Below are 22,562 nucleotides of genomic sequence, written 5' to 3'. Positions count from 1 at the left end.
GGAACATTGTGTCCAGTTTTGGTCACCCTACTGATGCCATCGAGCTGGAAAGGGGGCAGAGGAGATTTGTGCGGACGTTGCCAGGATTTGGAGGACTGAGTTATGCAGAGAGGCGGAGTAAATTCACTAGAGATAGGCGAATGAGGATAGAGGTGTATGAAACACAAGGGATGCAGACAGGGTAAACGTGCGGGCAGTCTCTTTCTTCCAGGGTCGGGGAAACTCGAGGGCTGAGGTTTAGGGTGAGAGGAGAGAGGTTTAATAAGAGCAGGTTTTCACACACAGAGTGGTCAGTAAATGGAACCAGAGGCCAGAGGAATGGTTCAGGCAGATACATTAATAATATTCACATGGAAGAGTACAGCACAGGAACAGGCCTTTCGGCCCACTATGTGGTGCTGAAGCAAATAAATTAGTAATCAAATGGCCCCATATACGCATCGCCTATGTCCATATAACTCCATTGTCCTCGCGTTCATCCGCCTATCTAAACGTCCCGAATGTACCTGCCTCTACCACCGCCCCAGGGACAATTCCACCACTTGACCCTCACATCTCCTTTGAAATTACCCCTTCTTATTTTAAATGCGTGACCTCTGGTATTAGACATTTCGATCCTGAAAAGAGACGAGGACCAGGTATGTGGATGCGAAGGGTTTGGAACGAAGGCGGGCAAATGGGACTGTCTCAGATGGGAATTTTGGTTGGCATGGATTGGACGGGCCGAAGGGGCCGTTTCTCTAAGGTGGTTGACGGGGAAGATCGATCCCGCCGCCTGTACCGAGGGGTGGGCGCCGTTACCTTCTCCTCCTGGGGTGTGAGAGCAGGGGTGCGGACGGGAGCGTGGGGCACCCCGCTGCTTCTCCCTCTGTTGGGGGGCAGCGGCTTCAGGGGCAGCCCCGAGCACAGTTCCCGCAGGCTGCTCATCCTGACCGGTATCGCAGGCCGTCCCGAGTCCGAGCTGCTGCCGCCGGGGCCGGAGCCGGAGCTGGTTAAAGGTGAATCGGGTGGGAGGGTGGGTCCCGAACCGCTACCCGTATTGGACATCACCACCCCCAGGGAATAAATCATTAACTCCAGAGTCGCGGAGCTCTCAGCTCAGAAACGGGCTCTTCAACCCAGTAACGCTGCCCTCACCCCATCCAACCGCCACCCCACCAGGGACAGGGGTCCCCTTGTCCTCATCTGCCACACCACCAGCCTCCGCGTCCAGCACACGATCCTCCGTAACTTCCACCGTCTCCAACGGGACCCCACCACAGGCGCCTCTTTCCCTCCCCACACTCGCTGCTTTCCACGGGATTCCCTTGTCAATTCGTCCCTCCGCACTGACCTCCCTCCCGGCACCTACCATAGCGAGCGAAACAATTGCTACACCTCCTCCTCCCCACCACTCAGGACCCAAACAGTCCCTTCCAGGTGAGGCCACACTTCACCTGAGAGTCTGTTGGGATCATAAACTGTGTCTTGTGCTCCGGCATATCGGTGAGACCCAGTATAGATTGGGAGACCGCTTCGCCGAGCACCTACGCTCCGTCTGCCAAATAAAGCGGGATATCTGAGAGGCCACCCATTTTGATTCCACTTCCCATTCCGACATCAGTCCATGGCCCCCGCTACTGCCGCGATGAGGCCGCACTCAGGGTGGTGAAACACCTTATATTGTCTGGGTAGTCTCCAACCTGATGGCATCAACATCGATTTCTCGAATTTCCAGTAATTCTCCCCCCCCCCCCACCAGCTTGTCCCCTTACCTGCCCATCACCTCCCTCTGCTGGTCTCCCCTCCCTTCCCTTTCTCCATGGATTTTTAATTTGTTCTCTCCTGTCAGATACCCCTTCATCTCTTTCACCAAGGGGCTTCACCCCTCCGGCTCTCACCTTCCTCTCCTCCCCTTCCCCCTCCTTCTAGTTCTAACTTCTCATCTCCTTTCTCTGGTCCTGATGAAAGGTCACGGCCGCAAACGCCGACTGCTTACTCTTTTCCATAGATGCTGCCTGGCCTGCTGAGTTCCTCCAGTATTTTGTGCCTGTTGCTCAGATTTCCAGTCTGCAGGTTTTATCTTGTTTGTGCTTCAGTGAGTCCATAAACTATGGGAGTAGGTCAGTGATGGGCAGGTTAACGGTTCCTTTACCCACTTCCTGGTGGCAGCAGCGAGAAGAGAACGTGGCCTAGATGCTAAGGTCCCTGATGATGGATTTGTTCAATGGTGGGGAGTGATAGTATGCTCCATATCCACTTTTTGTAGGATTTTCCATTCAGAGAGATTGGTGTTTCCATACCAGGCTATGATATGGAACGCAGCCAGTCAATATACTCTCCACCACACATCTACAGAAGTTCGCCAAACCTTTAGATGTCATGCAGAATCTTCGGAAACTTCTAAGGAAGTAGAGCTGCTGCCAGGCTTTCTTTGTGTGTTGGACCCAAGACAGGTCCTCTGAAATGGTGCCACGCTGGAACTCAGAGCCTGCAGCCTGCAGCATTGTTTTCTGATCCTGCGCAGTGACCCCCCCACCCCCTGCCCCCCAATACCAGATGCAGCAGAGTGCTCTCTGTGGCTAAATGCACATCTCCTGCCACAGGATGGGAAATGAGGAAATCGGCAGATGGAGAGAGACGGAGAGTTCAGTCAAAAGGAAATATTTAAGGGGCATTTCTTCACTTAAGGTGGCACTACGTGGTAGATTGTAATATTTAAGAGAGGTTCGCAGCATCATGGTAATGTAATGCTTTGCAGTTCCAGCGACCCAGGTCCAATCACCCGTGTGGTCTGTACATTCCCCTACCACCAAGCGGTTTCCCCCAGCTGCTCCCGTTTCCTCCTACATTCCAAAGCCATACAGGGCAGGGTCAGGGTCAGAGTTGTGAGCATGCTACGTTGGCGACTCTGGGCTCTGACCCCAGAACACAGTCATAGCAATCTATGACACTAAAACAGGCCCTTCAGCCCATCTAGTCTGCACCCAACCATTTAAAGTGCCTATTCTCATTGATCTGCACCAGGACCATAGCCCTCCATATTCCTACTATCCATGTACCTATCCAAACTTCTCTTAAACATTGAAATTGAAATCACTCCCACTTGTGCTGGCAGCTCATTCCACACTCTCACTCTCAGTGAAGAAGTTTCCCCTTAAACTTTCATTTTTCACGCATAACCCATGACCTCTGGTTGTAGTCCCACCCAACCTCAGTGGAAAAAGCCTGCTTGCATTTACCCTGTCTATAACCCTCAATTTTATATACATCTATCAAATCTCCCCTCATTCTCCTAAACTGCAGGGAATAAAGTCCTAACCTGTTCAATCTTTCCCTGTAACTCAACTCCTCAAATCCCAGCAACATCCTCATGAGTTTTCTCTGCACTCCTTCAAAGTTATGACATCTTTCCTGTAGGTAGGTGACCAAAACTGCACACAATACTCCAAATTAGACCTCACCAATGTCTCATACAAATCCAACATAACATCCTGCCTCCTGTACTCAATACTTTGGCCAATGTGCCTGCCGAAAGCTTTCTTTAGAATCAGAATCCGGTTTATCCTCACTGAAGTGTGTCATGACATTTGTTAACTTAGCAGCAGTTGTACCCTATCTACCTGTGACGCCACTTTCAATGAATTATGGACCTGTATTCCCAGATCCCTTCGTTCTACCACTCTCCTCAGTGCCCTACAGCTCTACCCTGGTTTGTCCTCCCAAAGTGCAATGGCTCACACTCATCTGCTGGTGTTGGCACAGTGTTGGTCACTGACAGAAACGACACATCTCACTCTACGTCTCAAAGTACATGTGAGAAATAAAGCTCATCTTTGGAAGGGTACACGGATGGAGGGCTGCAGTCCAAGTACGGGTAGGAGACAGGCCAGCACGGACAAGGTGAATTGAAGGCCTTGTTCCTCTCGGACTCTACCATCCCTAAGAGAGCAAACGAAGCAGTATCCACGACACAACGTAAAAATATCTTTAATTTAGAATGTATTAGCTGTGCTGTGGGGAAGGGGCTGGTTACACAGGGTGGCAGCTTTCAGTGCAGCATGGGTATTGATTAGCTGCCACCCTGCCGCGGACTCAACCCCTTGCCCATCAGTGCAGACACAGAGCCTGGTCCCTGCTACAACCACTCGGGGGGAGGGGGTGGTCACCACGTAAAGGACCTTAGCAGCGAGACTGTCCTGTTCACACCCTCAGGGAGTGACTCTGACTCTTCTCCCCCTCCCACTGCCCATCTCTACGCCAACAACTGCAGGGAGACGCCCCCTTATCACCAGTCTCTGTGCCAGCAGCTGCAGGGAGCCCCTCTCCCTTCACCCCCCAGCCCCAGGTCCCGGTCTCCGTGCCAGCAGGAAGTTCCCCCCCCCCCATGAAAGTGAAGGTCAGCCGGCAGCTGGGAGCTGGTTGGATTGCGGAGGGGGTTTGAGGGGCCGGTGGGAAGGGGGACACTGGACACCACCCCCTCACCACCCTACTGATTAGCTGGAGCCCTGAGTCTGGGCGATGGGCGTCTCCTGGACTGGCAGTTCGCTTGGCTGCTCCTGGTCAGTCGGGCTCTGGGCCTCACCTTCCTCGTCCTGAGGATAGAGGTCGGGATAACGCTGCATGCACTCCTGCATGGTGCGAAACTGCTCCAGGCAGTCGGAGCCCTTCACCTCCTCCTGGCTGTAGTGGAAACAGGAGAAGGCAGACTTGAACTGCTCGCCACAGGGACCGCTTGCCATGCCTCCCAGGCACGGGCAATTCCAGTTAATATCTCCGTTCGGTAAGATCAGTCCTGCAAGCACAGAGAGACACCGCGTTAGGAAGGGCACCGGGGGAGCACAGACCATCAGACATAAGAGCAGAATTTGGCCATTCAGCCCATCATCTGACTGATTCAATATCCCTCTCAACCCCATTCTCTTGCCTTCTCCCCATAACCCACCTAATCATGAATCTATCAATCTCTACTTGAAATATACCCAATGATCTGCCCCCCACAGCCAGCTGTGACCATGAATTCCACAGACTCCCATTCATCCAGCTAAAGAAATTCCCTCTCATCTGTCCCAAAGGTATGCCATTGTAATTCTGAGAGTGTGCCCTCTGGTTCTAGACTCCCCCACGATTAGAAACACGTATTCCAAAGGCCAGGGTCGGGGTCGACCGTGGATGGTGCATTCCAGCTATCTACCTGATACGCACGCCAGGGCTGTACGAGATGGAGAACAAGCTGTTGATGAATCCAAAGGATCGGCAGAGACCGATACAGTTTGGCAGAGACCGATACAGTTTGGCACCAGCAGCATTGCAGGAGTTGCCACTCAGCGTGAACTCAACGTAGGACTGCCTTAGGGATTCCAGCTCCAGACTTCTCCTCAGGCTTTACTCCCAAAGCCTTCCCCATGAGTGGGTACAGCCACAAGGCAGTGGAGATATGGGATTAGAGTTTTTCTTCTCCTAGATGAGTTGCCAACCATAGCTGAAGAGCCCCATCAGCCCAAAGCGACTGGTTTTAAGGTGACTGCCTTTCCCCCTTTTCCAGTCAGTAGAAACAGTTCTGCCGGGCTTAGTATCTAAGTCACACGTGAAGGCCAGGAGCAGGATTGGGCTGTCAGAGGCTGTTTGAAACACACACCATTGGGAGAATTTAATAGGTAGTGGGAGCTTATCCCCAATACCACCCACGACCATAACAACCTGAAGGAACCATGCACTCCACATCCACTCTATCTAGGTCAGGGGTTCCAACCTGTGGTCCACACCCCGTTGCTCAATGGGATTGGTCCACGGGCCCCTTGCTCAATGGGATCAGTCCACGGAACCCCTTGCTCAATGGGATTGGTCCATACCATAGAAAAGTTTGGGAACCTCTGATCTTTCAAAAGACCATAATACACAGGAGCAGAAATGACCCATCGAGTCTGCTCAACTCTCAACTCCACTCGCCCGCCTTCTCCCCAAAGCCTTTCACGTCCTGACTAATCAAGAGCCTATCAGCCTCCTCTTTAAATTCACCGTGACCTGGCATCCACAGCCACCTGTGGCAATAAATTCCACAAACTCTCCATCTCCTGGCTAAAGAAATTCCTCGTCTCTGTACTAAATTATCCTCCCTCTATTTTGAGGCTAGACTCACACGCCACAGGAAACACCCTCTCTACCTAAGCCTTTCAATATTCGATAGGTTTCAATGAGATCACCCCTCATTATTCCAAATGCCAGCAAGTACAGACCCAGAGCAATCAAACACTCCTTGTATGATAAGCTTTTCATTCCCAGAATCATCCTCGTGAACCTCTCCAACGTCAGCACATCCTTTCTTAAATAAGGGGCACAAAACTGCTCACAATACTCTAAGTGCGGTCTGACCAGTGCCTTGTAAAGCGTCAGCATCACATCCTTGCTTTTGTACACTCGTCCTCCTGAAATGAATGCCAATATTGTATTCGGGTTCTTTACTTATCTCCAACATAGGTACTGGGGGCAGGAGAGTCTCCTCCTTGCATCACGGGGCAGCCCAGTGCTTTACAGTGCCAGGGACCAGATTCAATTGCATTTCAAAGGGTGGGGGTGATGAGGGTGGGGAGGGTCTTCTTGAAACCTATTGAATATTGAAAGGCTTAGAGAGTGGATGTGGAGAGGACGTTTCCTGTAGTGGGGGGAGTCTAGGACCAGAAGGCACAGCCTCTAAATAGAGGGACATCTATCTAGAACAGAGATGAGGAGGAATTCAGCCAGGAGGTGATGAATCTGTGGCATTCATTGCCACAGACAGATATGGAGGCCGTCACTGGGTGTACTTAAAGCAAAGGTTGATGAGATCTTGACTAGTAAGGGCGTCAAAGGCTATGGGGAGAAGGCAGAAGATTTGGGACTGAGGGGAAATTAGTCAGCCGCGATGACATGGCATATTCTGCTCCTATGTCTTATGGTCAATTCACGCTGCTGTCTGAAAGGAGTTTGTCCATTCTCCCTGTGACCACGTGGGTTTCCTCCATGTCCACCCCATTTCAAAGGCGTACAGGTTTGGATCAGTAAGTTGAGGACATGCTATGTTGGCACCACAAGCATAGGAACGCTTGTGGGCTGCCCCCAGCACGTCCTCAGACCGTGTTCGTCACTGATAACAACACATTTCACTGTACGTTTTGATGTACATGACAGACAGCGCCAATCTTCGTCTACGGGGAGGAGATACAGGGATCAGAGTCGTTTATTATCACTGACACACGTTGTGAAATTTGTACTGCAGCAGTACAGTGAAATACATTCAAAAAATTACTAATTTACAACAAATATAAAAGGTAGTGCAAACAGAGAAAATAATGACCGTTGAGAAACCTGATAGCTGAGGAGTAGAAGCTAAAACGTTGAGTGTGTCTACCCTCCCTGATGGTAGCAATGGGAAGAGGGCATATCCTGGGTGATGGTAGTCCTTAATGATCAAAGCTGCCTTCTTGAGACATCGCCTTTTGAAGAGGTCCTCGATAGTACCCGTGATGGAGATGGCTGAGTCTCCCATTCTCTGCGGCTTTTGCAAGAGTGGACAGACACAGCACAGGCGCCAAGGGCCGAAAGACCCCTCCTTCCATTACATGAGGGCGGGGGGGGTGGGGGAGCAAGAATTGGTCTTCCAACTAACACTAGCACGGGGCAAATATATGTGGGGAGGGGGTGAGCGGGCGAAAGGAGAATTTGGTTGAGATGGGGATTTGACGAGGCTCCATATCCACCCACAGGTATCAGATAGTGACAGACAGTGGAGCTAGAAAGTTTGTGAGGCAATAAATAGAGCGCTGTCGCCATCTCGTGGCGTGGTTTGGAATTACAGCATTGGCCAAACTCTAACTCTGGATCTGCCGGCCCGGGGTGCACACTCCCTGCTCCACAGCAGATGGGCAGTGCCATCGCTGGAGTTGCCAGTCAGTGTTGATCTCAACGTAGGGGCTCCAGCTCCAGATTTTTCTTCTGAGTTTACTCCCAAGGCCTTCTCCATAAGCGAGTGTTATGTAACAAGGCAGTGTTGGTTTGAGATCAGGTTTGACAGGTTTTAATGCGCCAGTAACCCACCTTTGTCCCTTCTCCTGTCAGTAGAAACAATTCCACCCAGCTTCGTAGCTAAGCCACACGTGACGGCCAGGAGCTGGATTTGGCTGTCAGAAGCTATTTGAAACACACACCTTTGGGAGCATGATAACCTTAAGGAACCAAGTACGCACCACGTTTGCTGTTTGCCGTTCAGGAGCAACGTTCAGCTTTACTCGCCTTCATTGCCCACCTCACACCGCAGTGTGCAATTCTGGTTACCTATCACAGGAAAAGTGTGGTGGGTTTGGTGACCCTGCCGGAGAGATACAACATGCAATTCTGGCTACCCATCACAGGAAAAGTGGAAACACGAGGGGAAGTTCAAGCAACACACATAAAAAATGCTGGTAAACGCAGCAGGCCAGGCAGCATCTATAGGAAGAGGTACAGTTGAAGTTTCAGGCCGAGACCCTTTGACCAGGACAGAGGATCTCGGCCCAAAACGTCGACTGTACCTCTTCCTATAGATGCTACCTGGCCTGCTGCGTTCACCAGCAACTTTTATGTGTGTTACAGGAAAAGTGTGGTGGGTTTGGTGACCGTGCTGGAGACAGACAGCATGCAAACAGCAGGCAGAGGAGAGACTCGATGGATTTGTAAAATTATGAGGAGAGACAGTCAGAATCTTTTCCTCAGACAAAATGCTGGAGGAACTTGGCAGGTCAGGCAGCATCTATGGAGAAGAATAAATAGTTGATGTTTTGGGCTGAGACCCTTCTCCAGGAGTAAAAGTTGTGGGATGGTGTGGTGGTGCTGAGGGTTTAAGAGTTTAAAGCTGACACGACAAGCAAGCTTGTTTCTAACTAGCAGCTGCCTGGAATGGGTTACCAGGGCTGGTTGTGGAATCAGGCAGTATGGTGGAGTTCAGGAGGCTTTTAATACACACATGAATATGGAAAGATTGGAGGGATGTGGATGATACACAGGAGGAGGATGTTTAGAACATAGAACAGTACAGCACAGGAACAGGTCCTTCAGCTTACAATGTTGTGCTAAACCAATTAAATAGGCAATCAAATGACAACTAAACTCATCCCCAATGTCCATATCCCTCCATTTTCCTCACACTCACGTGCCTATCTAAACGTCTCTTATAAGTCCCTAATGTATCTGCCTCTACCACCACCCCAGGAAACACATTCCAGGCACCTCCACTCTGTGTATATACAAAAAAATCTTGTCCCTCACATCTGCTTTGAACCTACCCCCCGTCACCCTAAACGCCTGCACTCTGGTATTGGACAGTTCAACCCTGAGAAACAGATACTCCCTGTCTACTCTATCTATTCCTCTTATAATCTTATAAACCTCTCTCAGTATAAAGTTTCCCCTCAGCCTATGCCACTTTAGAAAAAAGAACCCAAGTTTGTCCAGCCTCTCGTTATAGCATGTGGCCTCTAATCCAGGCAGCATCCTGGTAAACCTTTTCTGTAGCCTCTCCAAAACCTCGACGTGCTTCCGATGCGGCAAGCAAAACGCTGTGCAGTTCTCCAGCTGTGGCACACCTAGTTGTACAAAGCTGCAGCACAACTTTCTGACTTCCGAGCTCAGAGCCACGACTACTGAAGCCGAGCCTCCCAACGCCTTCCTAACCGCCCAGTCAACCTGTGCAGCCACTTCCAGAGAGTGATGAACTCCAGGGTCTGTACTCCAGTCCCAGTGACTGCACCCTTTCTATATGTGGGTTCAGTGGGCGAGCCCTCCGTTACGTCCCCGGAGTGCAGCTGTGAGCCGTAACATTGGTCCTGATTAGCAATGTAACTCTCCCTCTGCCCCCACCCCCCACCACCTCAGACCTCCCTCTCTGTCTTCTCTCCAACATCGAAACCCTGGGACATTAAGCACCCATTCCTGCCCTCTCTCAACCAAGTCTCTGTAATGTACTGATCCTTGCTCCAAGTTCATCACCTTTACCCGTAATACTCCTAGCATTAAAATACACTATCCATCCCATCATATCTGTTACTTTGCTCCTGCCTGTTTTCACTGGCCCTGATGCCACCCGTCCCTCCATCTCTCCACTTTCTGACCTGGTGCTCTGGCTCCCACAGCCTCCTGCCAAACTAGTCGAAACCCTCTCGAGAAGCACTAGCAAACCTCCCAGCCAGGGTTGGGAGCACCACCGTTCATAAACTTTGTATTTACTTAGTAAAACTTCAGCATCAAGATTGGCATACTATGAGTCGGATGCTCTGTCCAGAGCTGTACTGGTCTATGTTCGATCGTTTCCACAAGACACAGGAGCAGAATTAGGCCATTCAGCCCATCTGGTTTTCTCCATCATTCTATCACGACTGATTCATTATCCATCTCAATCCCATTCTCCAACACCCGAATCACAAACCTAACAACCTCCACTTTCAAGACATCCAATGACTTGGTCTCCACAACCATCTGTGGCAATGAATTCCACAGATTCACCACCTTTTGGCTAAAGATATTGCTTATGATCTTTGGTCTAAAGGGACATCCCTCTATTCTGATACTGTGTTCACGGGTTCTAGAATCCTCCACTATAGGAAACAACCACTCTATCTAAGCCTTTCAATATTTGATGGGTTTCAATAAGCTCCTCTCTCATTCCTCTAAACTTCAGCAAGTACAGGCCCAGTGGATGTGGAGTCCCATCCTTGTTTCCCCTGGAAACTGTGGAGCTGTTGGGATGGATTTAGGAATTGAAGCTCCCATTGCTGCAAGCAAGACCACTTCTGGGGGGATGCACAGAGCTGAGGAATTCTCTCTGGGACGTAGCAAGGATTGATTGGCTGCAGCTGAGGATCCCGTGATACGTGAATGGTCACACAACGCCAACACTCACCCTGATCTTCGTAAGGGTCATTGGGATCATCTGCAATCAGCTCAGCACTGCTGGGAGTCTCATGATCCTCCTTGGTGACGAAGATGATCCTGTCTTTGCCTGAAAGTCAAAGGAAGGTTCAGATTAGTCCACAACAAGACCACCATGTGTGTAAGTGTTATGCTAAGCAGTATGGCACCCGTGCTGGGCAAGGAGGTTCAGTGACATTCTTATCCAGGGTTCAGTCAATGAGATTGCAAACTGGAGGTGAGGTGTGAGGAGTGGGGGGTGGGGAGTGGGGAGTGGGGACGGGGGAGGGGGGGTGGGGGGTGGGAGGAGGGAGGTGGGAGGTGGGAGGAGGGAGGTGGGAGGAGGGAGGGGGGAGGGGGGAAGGGGGAGGGGGGAGGAGGGAGGGGGAGGAGAGGAGAGAGGAGGGAGGAGGGAGGAGGGAGGAGGGAGGAGGGGGGTGGGGGGTGGGAGGTGGGGGGTGGGAGGTGGGAGGTGGGAGGAGGGAGGAGGGAGGGAGGAGGGAGGAGGGAGGAGGGAGGAGGGAGGAGGGAGGAGGGAGGAGGGAGGAGGGAGGAGGGAGGTGGGAGGAGGGAGGAGGGAGGAGGGAGGGAGGTGGGAGGTGGGAGGTGAGGAGGTGAGGTGGTGAGGTGGTGAGGTGGTGAGGAGGTGAGGAGGTGAGGAGGTGAGATGGTGAGGAGGTGAGGTGAGGTGGTGAGGAGGTGAGGAGGTGAGGAGGTGAGGTGGTGAGGAGGTGAGGTGGTGAGGTGGTGAGGAGGTGAGGTGGTGAGGTGGTGAGGTGGTGAGGAGGTGAGGTGAGGAGGTGAGGTGGTGAGGTGGTGAGGTGGTGAGGTGGTGAGATGGTGAGATGGTGAGGAGGTGTGAGGTGGTGAGGAGGTGAGGTGAGGTGGTGAGGAGGTGAGGTGGTGAGGAGGTGAGATGGTGAGGTGGTGAGGTGGTGATGAGGTGAGGTGGTGAGGACGTGAGGAGGTGAGGAGGTGAGGAGGTGAGGAGGTGAGGAGGTGAGGTGATGAGGTGAGGTGATGAGGTGAGGTGGTGAGGTGGTGAGGTGGTGAGGTGGTGAGGAGGTGAGGTGGTGAGGAGGTGAGGAGGTGAGGAGGTGAGGAGGTGAGGTGGTGAGGAGGTGAGGAGGTGAGGAGGTGAGGAGGTGAGGAGATGAGGTGGGGAGGTGAGGAGGTGAGGAGGTGAGGTGGTGAGGTGGTGAGGAGGTGAGGAGGTGAGGTGGTGAGGAGGTGAGGAGGTGAGGAGGTGAGGTGGTGAGGAGGTGAGGAGGTGAGGAGGTGAGGTGGTGAGGTGATGAGGTGATGAGGTGATGAGGTGATGAGGTGAGGTGGTGAGGAGGTGAGATGGTGAGGAGGTGAGGTGAGGTGGTGCGAGGTGAGGTGGTGAGGAGGTGAGGTGGTGAGGTGAGGAGGTGAGGAGGTGAGGAGGTGAGGTGAGGAGGTGAGGAGGTGAGGTGAGGAGGTGAGGAGGTGAGGTGGTGAGGAGGTGAGGAGGTGAGGAGGTGAGGAGGTGAGGAGGTGAGGAGGTGAGGAGGTGAGGTGGTGAGGTGGTGAGGAGGTGAGGTGGTGAGGTGATGAGGAGGTGAGGTGGTGAGGTGGTGAGGAGGTGAGGTGATGAGGTGAGGAGGTGAGGTGGTGAGGAGGTGAGGTGATGAGGAGGTGAGGTGGTGAGGAGGTGAGGTGATGAGGAGGTGAGGTGGTGAGGAGGTGAGGTGGTGAGGTGGTGAGGTGGTGAGGAGGTGAGGTGGTGAGGAGGTGAGGAGGTGAGGTGGTGAGGAGGTGAGGTGGTGAGGAGGTGAGGTGGTGTGGAGGTGGTGAGGAGGTGAGGTGGTGTGGAGGTGTGGAGGTGAGGTGGTGTGGTGTGAGGTGGTGAGGAGGTGAGGAGGTGAGGTGGTGAGGAGGTGAGCTGGTGAGGAGGTGAGGTGGTGAGGAGGTGAGGTGGTGAGGAGGTGAGGAGGTGAGGAGGTGAGGAGGTGAGGTGGTGAGGAGGTGAGGTGGTGAGGTGGTGAGGAGGTGAGGAGGTGAGGAGGTGGTGAGGAGGTGAGGAGGTGAGGAGGTGAGGAGGTGAGGTGATGAGGAGGTGAGGTGGTGAGGAGGTGAGGTGGTGAGGAGGTGAGGTGATGAGGAGGTGAGGTGGTGAGGAGGTGAGGTGATGAGGAGGTGAGGTGGTGAGGAGGTGAGGTGATGAGGAGGTGAGGTGATGAGGAGGTGAGGTGGTGAGGTGAGGTGGTGAGGTGGTGAGGAGGTGGTGAGGAGGTGAGGTGGTGAGGAGGTGAGGTGGTGAGCTGGTGAGGAGGTGAGGTGGTGAGGAGGTGGTGAGGTGAGGTGGTGAGGTGATGAGGTGAGGAGGTGAGGAGGTGCGAGGTGAGGTGGTGAGGTGGTGAGGTGAGGAGGTGAGGAGGTGAGGAGGTGAGGAGGTGAGGTGGTGAGGAGGTGAGGAGGTGAGGAGGTGAGGAGGTGAGGAGGTGAGGTGGTGAGGAGGTGAGGAGGTGAGGAGGTGAGGAGGTGGTGAGGTGAGGTGGTGAGGTGATGAGGTGAGGAGGTGAGATGGTGAGATGGTGAGATGGTGAGGAGGTGAGGTGGTGAGGAGGTGAGGAGGTGAGGTGGTGAGGAGGTGGTGAGGTGAGGTGGTGAGGTGATGAGGTGAGGAGGTGAGGAGGTGCGAGGTGAGGTGGTGAGGTGGTGAGGTGGTGAGGAGGTGAGGTGGTGAGGAGGTGAGGAGGTGAGGTGGTGAGGTGGTGAGGAGGTGAGGTGGTGAGGTGGTGAGGAGGTGGTGAGGAGGTGAGGTGGTGAGGAGGTGAGGTGGTGAGGAGGTGAGGAGGTGGTGAGGAGGTGAGGTGGTGAGGAGGTGAGGAGGTGAGGTGGTGAGGAGGTGAGGTGGTGAGGAGGTGAGGTGGTGAGGAGGTGAGGTGGTGAGGAGGTGAGGTGGTGAGGAGGTGAGGTGGTGAGGTGGTGTGGTGGTGAGGAGGTGAGGTGGTGAGGAGGTGAGGTGGTGAGGAGGTGAGGTGGTGAGGTGGTGAGGAGGTGAGGAGGTGAGGTGGTGAGATGATGAGGTGATGAGGAGGTGCGAGGTGGAGGTGAGGTGGTGAGGAGGTGAGGAGGTGAGGAGGTGAGGTGGTGAGGTGATGAGGTGAGGAGGTGCGAGGTGAGGTGGTGAGGTGAGGAGGTGAGGAGGTGAGGAGGTGAGGAGGTGAGGAGGTGAGGTGAGGTGGTGAGGTGGTGAGGTGGTGAGGTGGTGAGGAGGTGAGGAGGTGAGGAGGTGAGGAGGTGAGGAGGTGAGGTGGTGAGAAGGTGAGGAGGTGAGGAGGTGAGGAGGTGCGAGGTGAGGTGGTGAGGAGGTGCGAGGTGAGGTGGTGAGGTGGTGAGGAGGTGAGGAGGTGAGGTGGTGAGGTGAGGTGAGGAGGTGAGGAGGTGAGGAGGTGCGAGGTGAGGTGGTGAGGAGGTGAGGAGGTGAGGAGGTGAGGAGGTGAGGTGATGAGGTGGTGAGGTGAGGAGGTGTGAGGTGAGGTGGTGAGGAGGTGAGGTGGTGAGGTGAGGAGGTGAGATGGTGAGGTGGTGAGGAGGTGAGGAGGTGAGGAGGTGAGGAGGTGAGGAGGTGAGATGGTGAGGAGGTGAGGTGGTGAGGTGGTGAGGTGGTGAGATGGTGAGGAGGTGAGGAGGTGAGGAGGTGAGGAGGTGAGGTGGTGAGGTGGTGAGGTGAGGTGGTGAGGAGGTGAGGAGGTGAGGTGGTGAGGTGATGAGGTGAGGAGGTGAGGAGGTGCGAGGTGAGGTGGTGAGGTGGTGAGGAGGTGCGAGGTGAGGTGGTGAGGTGGTGAGGTGGTGAGGTGAGGAGGTGAGGTGGTGAGGTGGTGAGGAGGTGGTGAGATGGTGAGGTGAGGAGGTGAGGAGGTGAGGTGGTGAGGTGATGAGGTGAGGAGGTGAGGTGAGGAGGTGAGGAGGTGAGGTGGTGAGGAGGTGAGGTGGTGAGGAGGTGAGGTGGTGAGGAGGTGAGGTGGTGAGGAGGTGAGGAGGTGAGGAGGTGAGATGGTGAGGAGGTGAGGTGGTGAGGAGGTGAGGTGGTGAGGAGGTGAGGAGGTGAGGAGGTGAGGTGGTGAGGTGGTGAGGAGGTGAGATGGTGAGGTGGTGAGGAGGTGAGGTGGTGAGGAGGTGAGGAGGTGAGGAGGTGAGGTGAGGTGGTGAGGTGGTGAGATGGTGAGGAGGTGAGGAGGTGAGGAGGTGAGGTGGTGAGGAGGTGAGGTGGTGAGGAGGTGAGGTGGTGAGGAGGTGAGGAGGTGAGGAGGTGAGGAGGTGAGGTGGTGAGGAGGTGAGGAGGTGAGGAGGTGAGGTGGTGAGGTGGTGAGGTGGTGAGGAGGTGAGGTGGTGAGGTGGTGAGGAGGTGAGGAGGTGAGGAGGTGAGGAGGTGAGGAGGTGAGGAGGTGAGGAGGTGAGGTGGTGAGGAGGTGAGGAGGTGAGGAGGTGAGGTGGTGAGGAGGTGAGATGGTGAGGAGGTGAGGTGGTGAGGAGGTGGTGAGGAGGTGAGGAGGTGAGATGGTGAGGTGAGGAGGTGGTGAGGTGGTGAGGAGGTGAGGTGGTGAGGTGGTGAGGTGGTGAGGAGGTGAGATGGTGAGGTGAGGAGGTGAGGTGGTGAGGAGGTGAGGTGGTGAGGTGGTGAGGTGGTGAGGAGGTGAGATGGTGAGGTGAGGAGGTGGTGAGGTGGTGAGGTGGTGAGGAGGTGAGGAGGTGAGGTGGTGAGGTGGTGAGGAGGTGAGGTGGTGAGGAGGTGAGGTGGTGAGGTGGTGAGGTGGTGAGGAGGTGAGGTGAGGTGGTGAGGTGGTGAGGAGGTGAGGTGGTGAGGAGGTGAGGTGGTGAGGTGGTGAGGTGGTGAGGAGGTGAGGAGGTGAGGTGGTGAGGAGGTGAGGAGGTGAGGTGGTGAGGAGGTGAGGTGGTGAGGTGGTGAGGAGGTGAGGTGGTGAGGTGGTGAGGTGGTGAGGAGGTGAGGTGGTGAGGAGGTGAGGAGGTGAGGAGGTGAGGTGGTGAGGAGGTGAGGAGGTGAGGTGTGAGGTGGTGAGGTGGTGAGATGATGAGGTGATGAGGAGGTGCGAGGTGAGGTGGTGAGGAGGTGAGGAGGTGAGGTGGTGAGGTGATGAGGTGAGGAGGTGCGAGGTGAGGAGGTGCGAGGTGAGGTGGTGAGGTGGTGAGGTGAGGAGGTGAGGAGGTGAGGTGGTGAGGTGAGGAGGTGAGGAGGTGCGAGGTGAGGTGGTGAGGTGGTGAGGTGGTGAGGAGGTGCGAGGTGAGGTGGTGAGGTGGTGAGGAGGTGAGGAGGTGAGTTGGTGAGGTGATGAGGTGATGAGGTGAGGAGGTGAGGAGGTGCGAGGTGAGGTGGTGAGGTGGTGAGGAGGTGAGGTGGTGAGGAGGTGAGGTGGTGAGGTGGTGAGGTGAGGAGGTGAGGAGGTGCGAGGTGAGGTGGTGAGGTGAGGAGGTGAGGAGGTGAGATGGTGAGGTGGTGAGGTGGTGAGGTGAGGTGGTGAGGAGGTGAGGTGGTGAGGAGGTGAGGTGGTGAGGTGAGGAGGTGAGGAGGTGAGGAGGTGAGGAGGTGAGGAGGTGAGGATGGTGAGGTGGTGAGGTGGTGAGGTGGTGAGGTGAGGTGGTGAGGAGGTGAGGTGGTGAGGAGGTGTGGTGAGGTGGTGAGTGAGGTGGTGAGGAGGTGAGGAGGTGAGGTGGTGAGGAGGTGAGGTGGTGAGGTGGTGAGGTGGTGAGATGGTGAGGAGGTGAGGTGGTGAGGTGGTGAGGTGGTGAGGTGGTGAGGAGGTGAGGAGGTGAGGTGGTGAGGAGGTGAGGTGGTGAGGTGGTGAGGTGGTGAGGAGGTGAGGTGGTGAGGAGGTGAGGAGGTGAGGAGGTGAGGTGGTGAGGAGGTGAGGAGGTGAGGTGTGAGGTGGTGAGGTGGTGAGATGATGAGGTGATGAGGAGGTGCGAGGTGAGGTGGTGAGGAGGTGAGGAGGTGAGGTGGTGAGGTGATGAGGTGAGGAGGTGCGAGGTGAGGAGGTGCGAGGTGAGGTGGTGAGGTGGTGAGGTGAGGAGGTGAGGAGGTGAGGTGGTGAGGTGAGGAGGTGAGGAGGTGCGAGGTGAGGTGGTGAGGTGGTGAGGTGGTGAGGAGGTGCGAGGTGAGGTGGTGAGGTGGTGAGGAGGTGAGGAGGTGAGGTGGTGAGGTGAGGAGGTGATGAGGTGAGGAGGTGAGGAGGTGCGAGGTGAGGTGGTGAGGTGGTGAGGTGGTGAGGTGGTGAGGAGGTGAGGAGGTGAGGAGGTGGTGAGGTGAGGAGGTGAGGAGGTGAGGAGGTGCGAGGTGAGGTGGTGAGGTGGTGAGGTGAGGAGGTGAGGAGGTGAGATGGTGAGGTGGTGAGGTGGTGAGGAGGTGAGGTGGTGAGGTGGTGAGGTGGTGAGGTGGTGAGGTGGTGAGGTGGTGAGGAGGTGAGGAGGTGAGGAGGTGAGGAGGTGAGGAGGTGAGGAGGTGAGGTGGTGAGGAGGTGAGGAGGTGAGGTGGTGAGGTGAGGTGGTGGTGAGGTGAGGTGGTGAGGAGGTGAGGAGGTGAGGAGGTGAGGTGGTGAGGAGGTGAGGTGGTGAGGTGAGGAGGTGAGGTGGTGAGGTGGTGAGGTGGTGAGGTGGTGAGGTGAGGAGGTGAGGAGGTGAGGTGGTGAGGTGGTGAGGTGGTGAGGTGGTGGTGGTGGTGAGGTGGTGAGGTGAGGAGGTGAGGAGGTGAGGAGGTGAGGTGGTGAGGTGGTGAGGTGAGGAGGTGGTGAGGTGGTGAGGTGGTGAGGTGAGGAGGTGAGGAGGTGAGATGGTGAGGTGGTGAGGTGGTGAGGTGGTGAGGAGGTGAGGAGGTGGTGAGGTGAGGAGGTGAGGAGGTGAGGAGGTGCGAGGTGAGGTGGTGAGGTGGTGAGGTGAGGAGGTGAGGAGGTGAGATGGTGAGGTGGTGAGGTGGTGAGGTGGTGAGGAGGTGAGGTGGTGAGGTGGTGAGGTGGTGAGGTGGTGAGATGGTGAGGAGGTGAGGAGGTGAGGAGGTGAGGAGGTGAGGAGGTGAGGAGGTGAGGAGGTGAGGTGGTGAGGAGGTGAGGTGGTGAGGTGAGGTGAGGTGAGGTGAGGTGGTGAGGTGGTGAGGAGGTGAGGAGGTGAGGTGGTGAGGTGATGAGGTGAGGAGGTGAGGAGGTGCGAGGTGAGGTGGTGAGGTGGTGAGGTGAGGAGGTGAGGAGGTGAGGTGGTGAGGAGGTGGTGATGTGAGGTGGTGAGGAGGTGAGGTGGTGAGGAGGTGAGGTGGTGAGGTGGTGGGAGGTGAGGTGGTGAGGTGGTGAGATGGTGAGGTGAGGAGGTGGTGAGGTGAGGAGGTGGTGAGGTGAGGAGGTGGTGAGGTGGTGAGGAGGTGAGGAGGTGAGGTGGTGAGGAGGTGAGGTGGTGAGGTGAGGTGGTGAGGTGGTGAGGTGGTGAGGTGGTGAGGAGGTGAGGTGGTGAGGTGGTGAGGTGGTGAGATGGTGAGGAGGTGAGGAGGTGAGGAGGTGAGGTGGTGAGGTGGTGAGGTGAGGTGGTGAGGAGGTGAGGTGGTGAGGAGGTGAGTAGGTGAGGTGGTGAGGAGGTGAGGAGGTGAGGTGGTGAGGTGGTGAGGAGGTGAGGAGGTGAGGAGGTGAGGTGGTGAGGTGGTGAGGTGGTGAGGAGGTGAGGAGGTGAGGTGGTGAGGAGGTGAGGTGGTGAGGAGGTGAGGAGGTGAGGTGGTGAGGTGGTGAGATGGTGAGGTGGTGAGATGGTGAGGTGGTGAGATGGTGAGGAGGTGAGGAGGTGAGGAGGTGAGGAGGTGAGGAGGTGAGGAGGTGAGGAGGTGAGGAGGTGAGGTGGTGTGGTGGTGAGGTGGTGAGGTGAGGTGGTGAGGTGGTGAGGTGGTGAGGTGGTGAGGAGGTGAGGTGGTGAGGTGGTGAGATGGTGAGATGGTGAGGAGGTGAGGAGGTGAGGAGGTGAGGAGGTGAGGAGGTGAGGAGGTGAGGTGGTGAGGAGGTGAGGAGGTGAGGTGGTGAGGAGAGGTGGTGAGGAGGTGAGGTGGTGAGGAGGTGAGGTGGTGAGGTGGTGAGGAGGTGGTGAGGAGGTGAGGTGGTGAGGTGGTGAGGAGGTGAGGAGGTGAGGTGGTGAGGTGGTGAGGTGGTGAGGAGGTGAGGAGGTGAGGTGGTGAGGTGGTGAGGAGGTGAGGAGGTGAGGAGGTGAGGAGGTGAGGAGGTGAGGAGGTGAGGTGGTGAGGAGGTGAGGAGGTGAGGTGGTGAGGAGGTGAGATGGTGAGGTGGTGAGATGGTGAGGTGGTGAGATGGTGAGGAGGTGAGGTGGTGAGATGGTGAGGAGGTGAGGTGGTGAGGAGGTGTGAGGAGGTGAGGAGGTGAGGAGGTGAGGTGGTGAGATGGTGAGGAGGTGAGGAGGTGAGGTGGTGAGGAGGTGTGAGGTGGTGAGGAGGTGTGAGGTGAGGTGGTGAGGAGGTGAGGAGGTGAGGTGGTGAGGAGGTGTGAGGTGAGGTGGTGAGGAGGTGAGGTGGTGAGGAGGTGAGGAGGTGAGGTGGTGAGGAGGTGAGGTGGTGAGGAGGTGAGGAGGTGAGGAGGTGAGGTGGTGAGGAGGTGAGGTGGTGAGGAGGTGAGGAGGTGAGGAGGTGAGGTGGTGAGGATGTGAGGAGGTGAGGTGGTGAGGTGGTGAGGAGGTGAGGTGGTGAGGTGGTGAGGTGGTGAGGAGGTGAGGAGGTGAGGAGGTGAGGTGGTGAGGAGGTGAGGTGGTGAGGAGGTGGTGAGGAGGTGAGGAGGTGAGGTGTGAGGTGGTGAGGTGGTGAGATGATGAGGTGATGAGGAGGTGCGAGGTGAGGTGGTGAGGAGGTGAGGAGGTGAGGAGGTGAGGTGGTGAGGAGGTGAGGTGGTGAGGTGATGAGGTGAGGAGGTGCGAGGTGAGGTGGTGAGGTGGTGAGGTGAGGAGGTGAGGAGGTGCGAGGTGAGGTGGTGAGGTGGTGAGGTGGTGAGGAGGTGCGAGGTGAGGTGGTGAGGTGGTGAGGAGGTGAGGAGGTGAGTTGGTGAGGTGATGAGGTGATGAGGTGAGGAGGTGAGGAGGTGCGAGGTGAGGTGGTGAGGTGGTGAGGAGGTGAGGTGGTGAGGAGGTGAGGTGGTGAGGTGGTGAGGTGAGGAGGTGAGTGAGGTGCGAGGTGAGGTGGTGAGGTGAGGAGGTGAGGAGGTGAGGTGGTGAGGTGGTGAGGTGGTGAGGAGGTGTGGTGGTGTGGAGGTGAGGTGGTGAGGTGGTGAGGTGGTGAGGTGAGGAGGTGAGGAGGTGAGGAGGTGAGGAGGTGAGGAGGTGAGATGGTGAGATGGTGAGATGGTGAGGAGGTGAGGTGGTGAGGTGGTGAGGTGGTGAGATGGTGAGGAGGTGAGGAGGTGAGGAGGTGAGGTGGTGAGGTGGTGAGGAGGTGAGGTGTGTGGTGAGGTGGTGAGGTGGTGAGGTGGTGAGGAGGTGAGGAGGTGAGGTGGTGAGGTGATGAGGTGAGGAGGTGAGGAGGTGCGAGGTGAGGTGGTGAGGTGAGGAGGTGGTGAGGTGAGGTGAGGAGGTGAGGAGGTGAGGAGGTGAGGTGGTGAGGATGTGAGGTGGTGAGGAGGTGAGGAGGTGAGGAGGTGAGGTGGTGAGGTGGTGAGGAGGTGAGGTGGTGAGGTGGTGAGATGGTGAGGTGAGGAGGTGGTGAGGTGAGGAGGTGGTGAGGTGAGGAGGTGGTGAGGTGAGGAGGTGGTGAGGTGGTGAGGAGGTGAGGAGGTGAGGTGGTGAGGTGGTGAGGAGGTGAGGTGGTGAGGTGAGGTGGTGAGGTGGTGAGATGGTGAGGAGGTGAGGAGGTGAGGAGGTGAGGAGGTGAGGTGGTGAGGAGGTGAGGTGGTGAGGAGGTGAGGTGGTGAGGAGGTGAGGAGGTGAGGTGGTGAGGAGGTGAGGAGGTGAGGTGGTGAGGTGGTGAGGAGGTGAGGAGGTGAGGTGGTGAGGTGATGAGGTGAGGAGGTGCGAGGTGAGGTGGTGAGGTGGTGAGGTGAGGAGGTGAGGAGGTGAGGTGGTGAGGAGGTGGTGATGTGAGGTGGTGAGGAGGTGAGGAGGTGAGGAGGTGAGGTGGTGAGGTGTGGAGGTGAGGTGGTGAGGTGGTGAGATGGTGAGGTGAGGAGGTGGTGAGGTGAGGAGGTGGTGAGGTGGTGAGGAGGTGAGGAGGTGAGGTGGTGAGGAGGTGAGGTGGTGAGGTGGTGAGGTGAGGTGGTGAGGTGGTGAGGTGGTGAGGTGGTGAGGAGGTGAGGTGGTGAGGTGGTGAGATGGTGAGGTGTGGAGGTGAGGTGGTGAGGTGGTGAGATGGTGAGGTGAGGAGGTGGTGAGGTGGTGAGGTGAGTGAGGTGGTGAGGAGGTGAGGAGGTGAGGTGGTGAGGAGGTGAGGTGGTGAGGTGGTGAGGTGGTGAGGTGAGGAGGTGAGGTGGTGAGGGTGAGGTGTGGAGGTGAGGTGGTGAGGTGGTGAGATGGTGAGGTGAGGAGGTGGTGAGGTGAGGAGGTGGTGAGGTGGTGAGGAGGTGAGGAGGTGAGGTGGTGAGGAGGTGAGGTGGTGAGGTGGTGAGGTGAGGTGGTGAGGTGGTGAGGTGGTGAGGTGGTGAGGAGGTGAGGTGGTGAGGTGGTGAGATGGTGAGATGGTGAGGAGGTGAGGAGGTGAGGAGGTGAGGAGGTGAGGAGGTGAGGAGGTGAGGTGGTGAGGAGGTGAGGAGGTGAGGTGGTGAGGAGGTGAGGAGGTGAGGTGGTGAGGAGGTGAGGTGGTGAGGTGGTGAGATGGTGAGGAGGTGAGGAGGTGAGGTGGTGAGGAGGTGAGGTGGTGAGGAGGTGAGGTGGTGAGGTGGTGAGGAGGTGAGATGGTGAGGTGGTGAGATGGTGAGGAGGTGAGGAGGTGAGGAGGTGAGGAGGTGAGGAGGTGAGGTGGTGAGGAGGTGAGGAGGTGAGGTGGTGAGGAGGTGAGATGGTGAGGTGGTGAGATGGTGAGGTGGTGAGGAGGTGAGATGGTGAGGTGGTGAGATGGTGAGGTGGTGAGGAGGTGAGGTGGTGAGGTGGTGAGGAGGTGTGAGGAGGTGAGGAGGTGAGGAGGTGAGGAGGTGAGGTGGTGAGATGGTGAGGAGGTGAGGAGGTGAGGTGGTGAGGAGGTGTGAGGTGGTGAGGAGGTGTGAGGTGAGGTGGTGAGGAGGTGAGGAGGTGAGGTGGTGAGGAGGTGTGAGGTGAGGTGGTGAGGAGGTGAGGTGGTGAGGAGGTGAGGAGGTGAGGTGGTGAGGTGGTGAGGAGGTGAGGAGGTGAGGAGGTGAGGTGGTGAGGAGGTGAGGTGGTGAGGTGGTGAGATGGTGAGGAGGTGTGAGGAGGTGAGGAGGTGAGGAGGTGAGGAGGTGAGGTGGTGAGATGGTGAGGAGGTGAGGTGGTGAGGAGGTGTGAGGTGGTGAGGAGGTGTGAGGTGAGGTGGTGAGGAGGTGAGGAGGTGAGGTGGTGAGGAGGTGTGAGGTGAGGTGGTGAGGAGGTGAGGTGGTGAGGAGGTGAGGAGGTGAGGTGGTGAGGTGGTGAGGAGGTGAGGAGGTGAGGAGGTGAGGTGGTGAGGAGGTGAGGTGGTGAGGTGGTGAGATGGTGAGGAGGTGTGAGGTGGTGAG

General features: G+C 56.3%; 2 protein-coding genes across 3 annotated transcripts in view; both read right to left on the bottom strand.

Annotated features, from left to right (window-relative positions):
* uroc1 (urocanate hydratase 1) overlaps positions 1–999 on the bottom strand; it is a 67,705-nt gene extending 66,706 nt beyond the window's left edge. For both annotated transcript variants that reach the window (XM_063068270.1, XM_063068271.1), the window contains exon 1: positions 802–999. In XM_063068270.1, coding sequence (XP_062924340.1) covers positions 802–927 — 126 coding nt within the window. In that variant the 5' untranslated portion in view covers positions 928–999. The remainder of the gene's footprint in view (positions 1–801) is intronic.
* A 2,931-nt stretch (positions 1,000–3,930) lies between these two features.
* Positions 3,931–22,562, bottom strand: part of LOC134356984 (mitochondrial intermembrane space import and assembly protein 40-A-like) — a 29,498-nt gene continuing 10,866 nt past the window's right edge. The window contains exons 2-3 of the mRNA XM_063068275.1: positions 10,889–10,987; positions 3,931–4,774 (exon numbers count right to left, since the gene is read on the bottom strand). Of these exons, the coding sequence (XP_062924345.1) occupies positions 4,476–4,774; positions 10,889–10,987 (398 nt within the window). The 3' untranslated portion in view covers positions 3,931–4,475. The remainder of the gene's footprint in view (positions 4,775–10,888; positions 10,988–22,562) is intronic.

Source organism: Mobula hypostoma, chromosome 15 (genome assembly GCF_963921235.1).
Source record: "Mobula hypostoma chromosome 15, sMobHyp1.1, whole genome shotgun sequence".
NCBI lineage: Eukaryota > Metazoa > Chordata > Chondrichthyes > Myliobatiformes > Myliobatidae > Mobula > Mobula hypostoma.
Note: the sequence above shows the minus strand (reverse complement) of the source record. Positions and strands in the feature narration are given on the sequence as shown.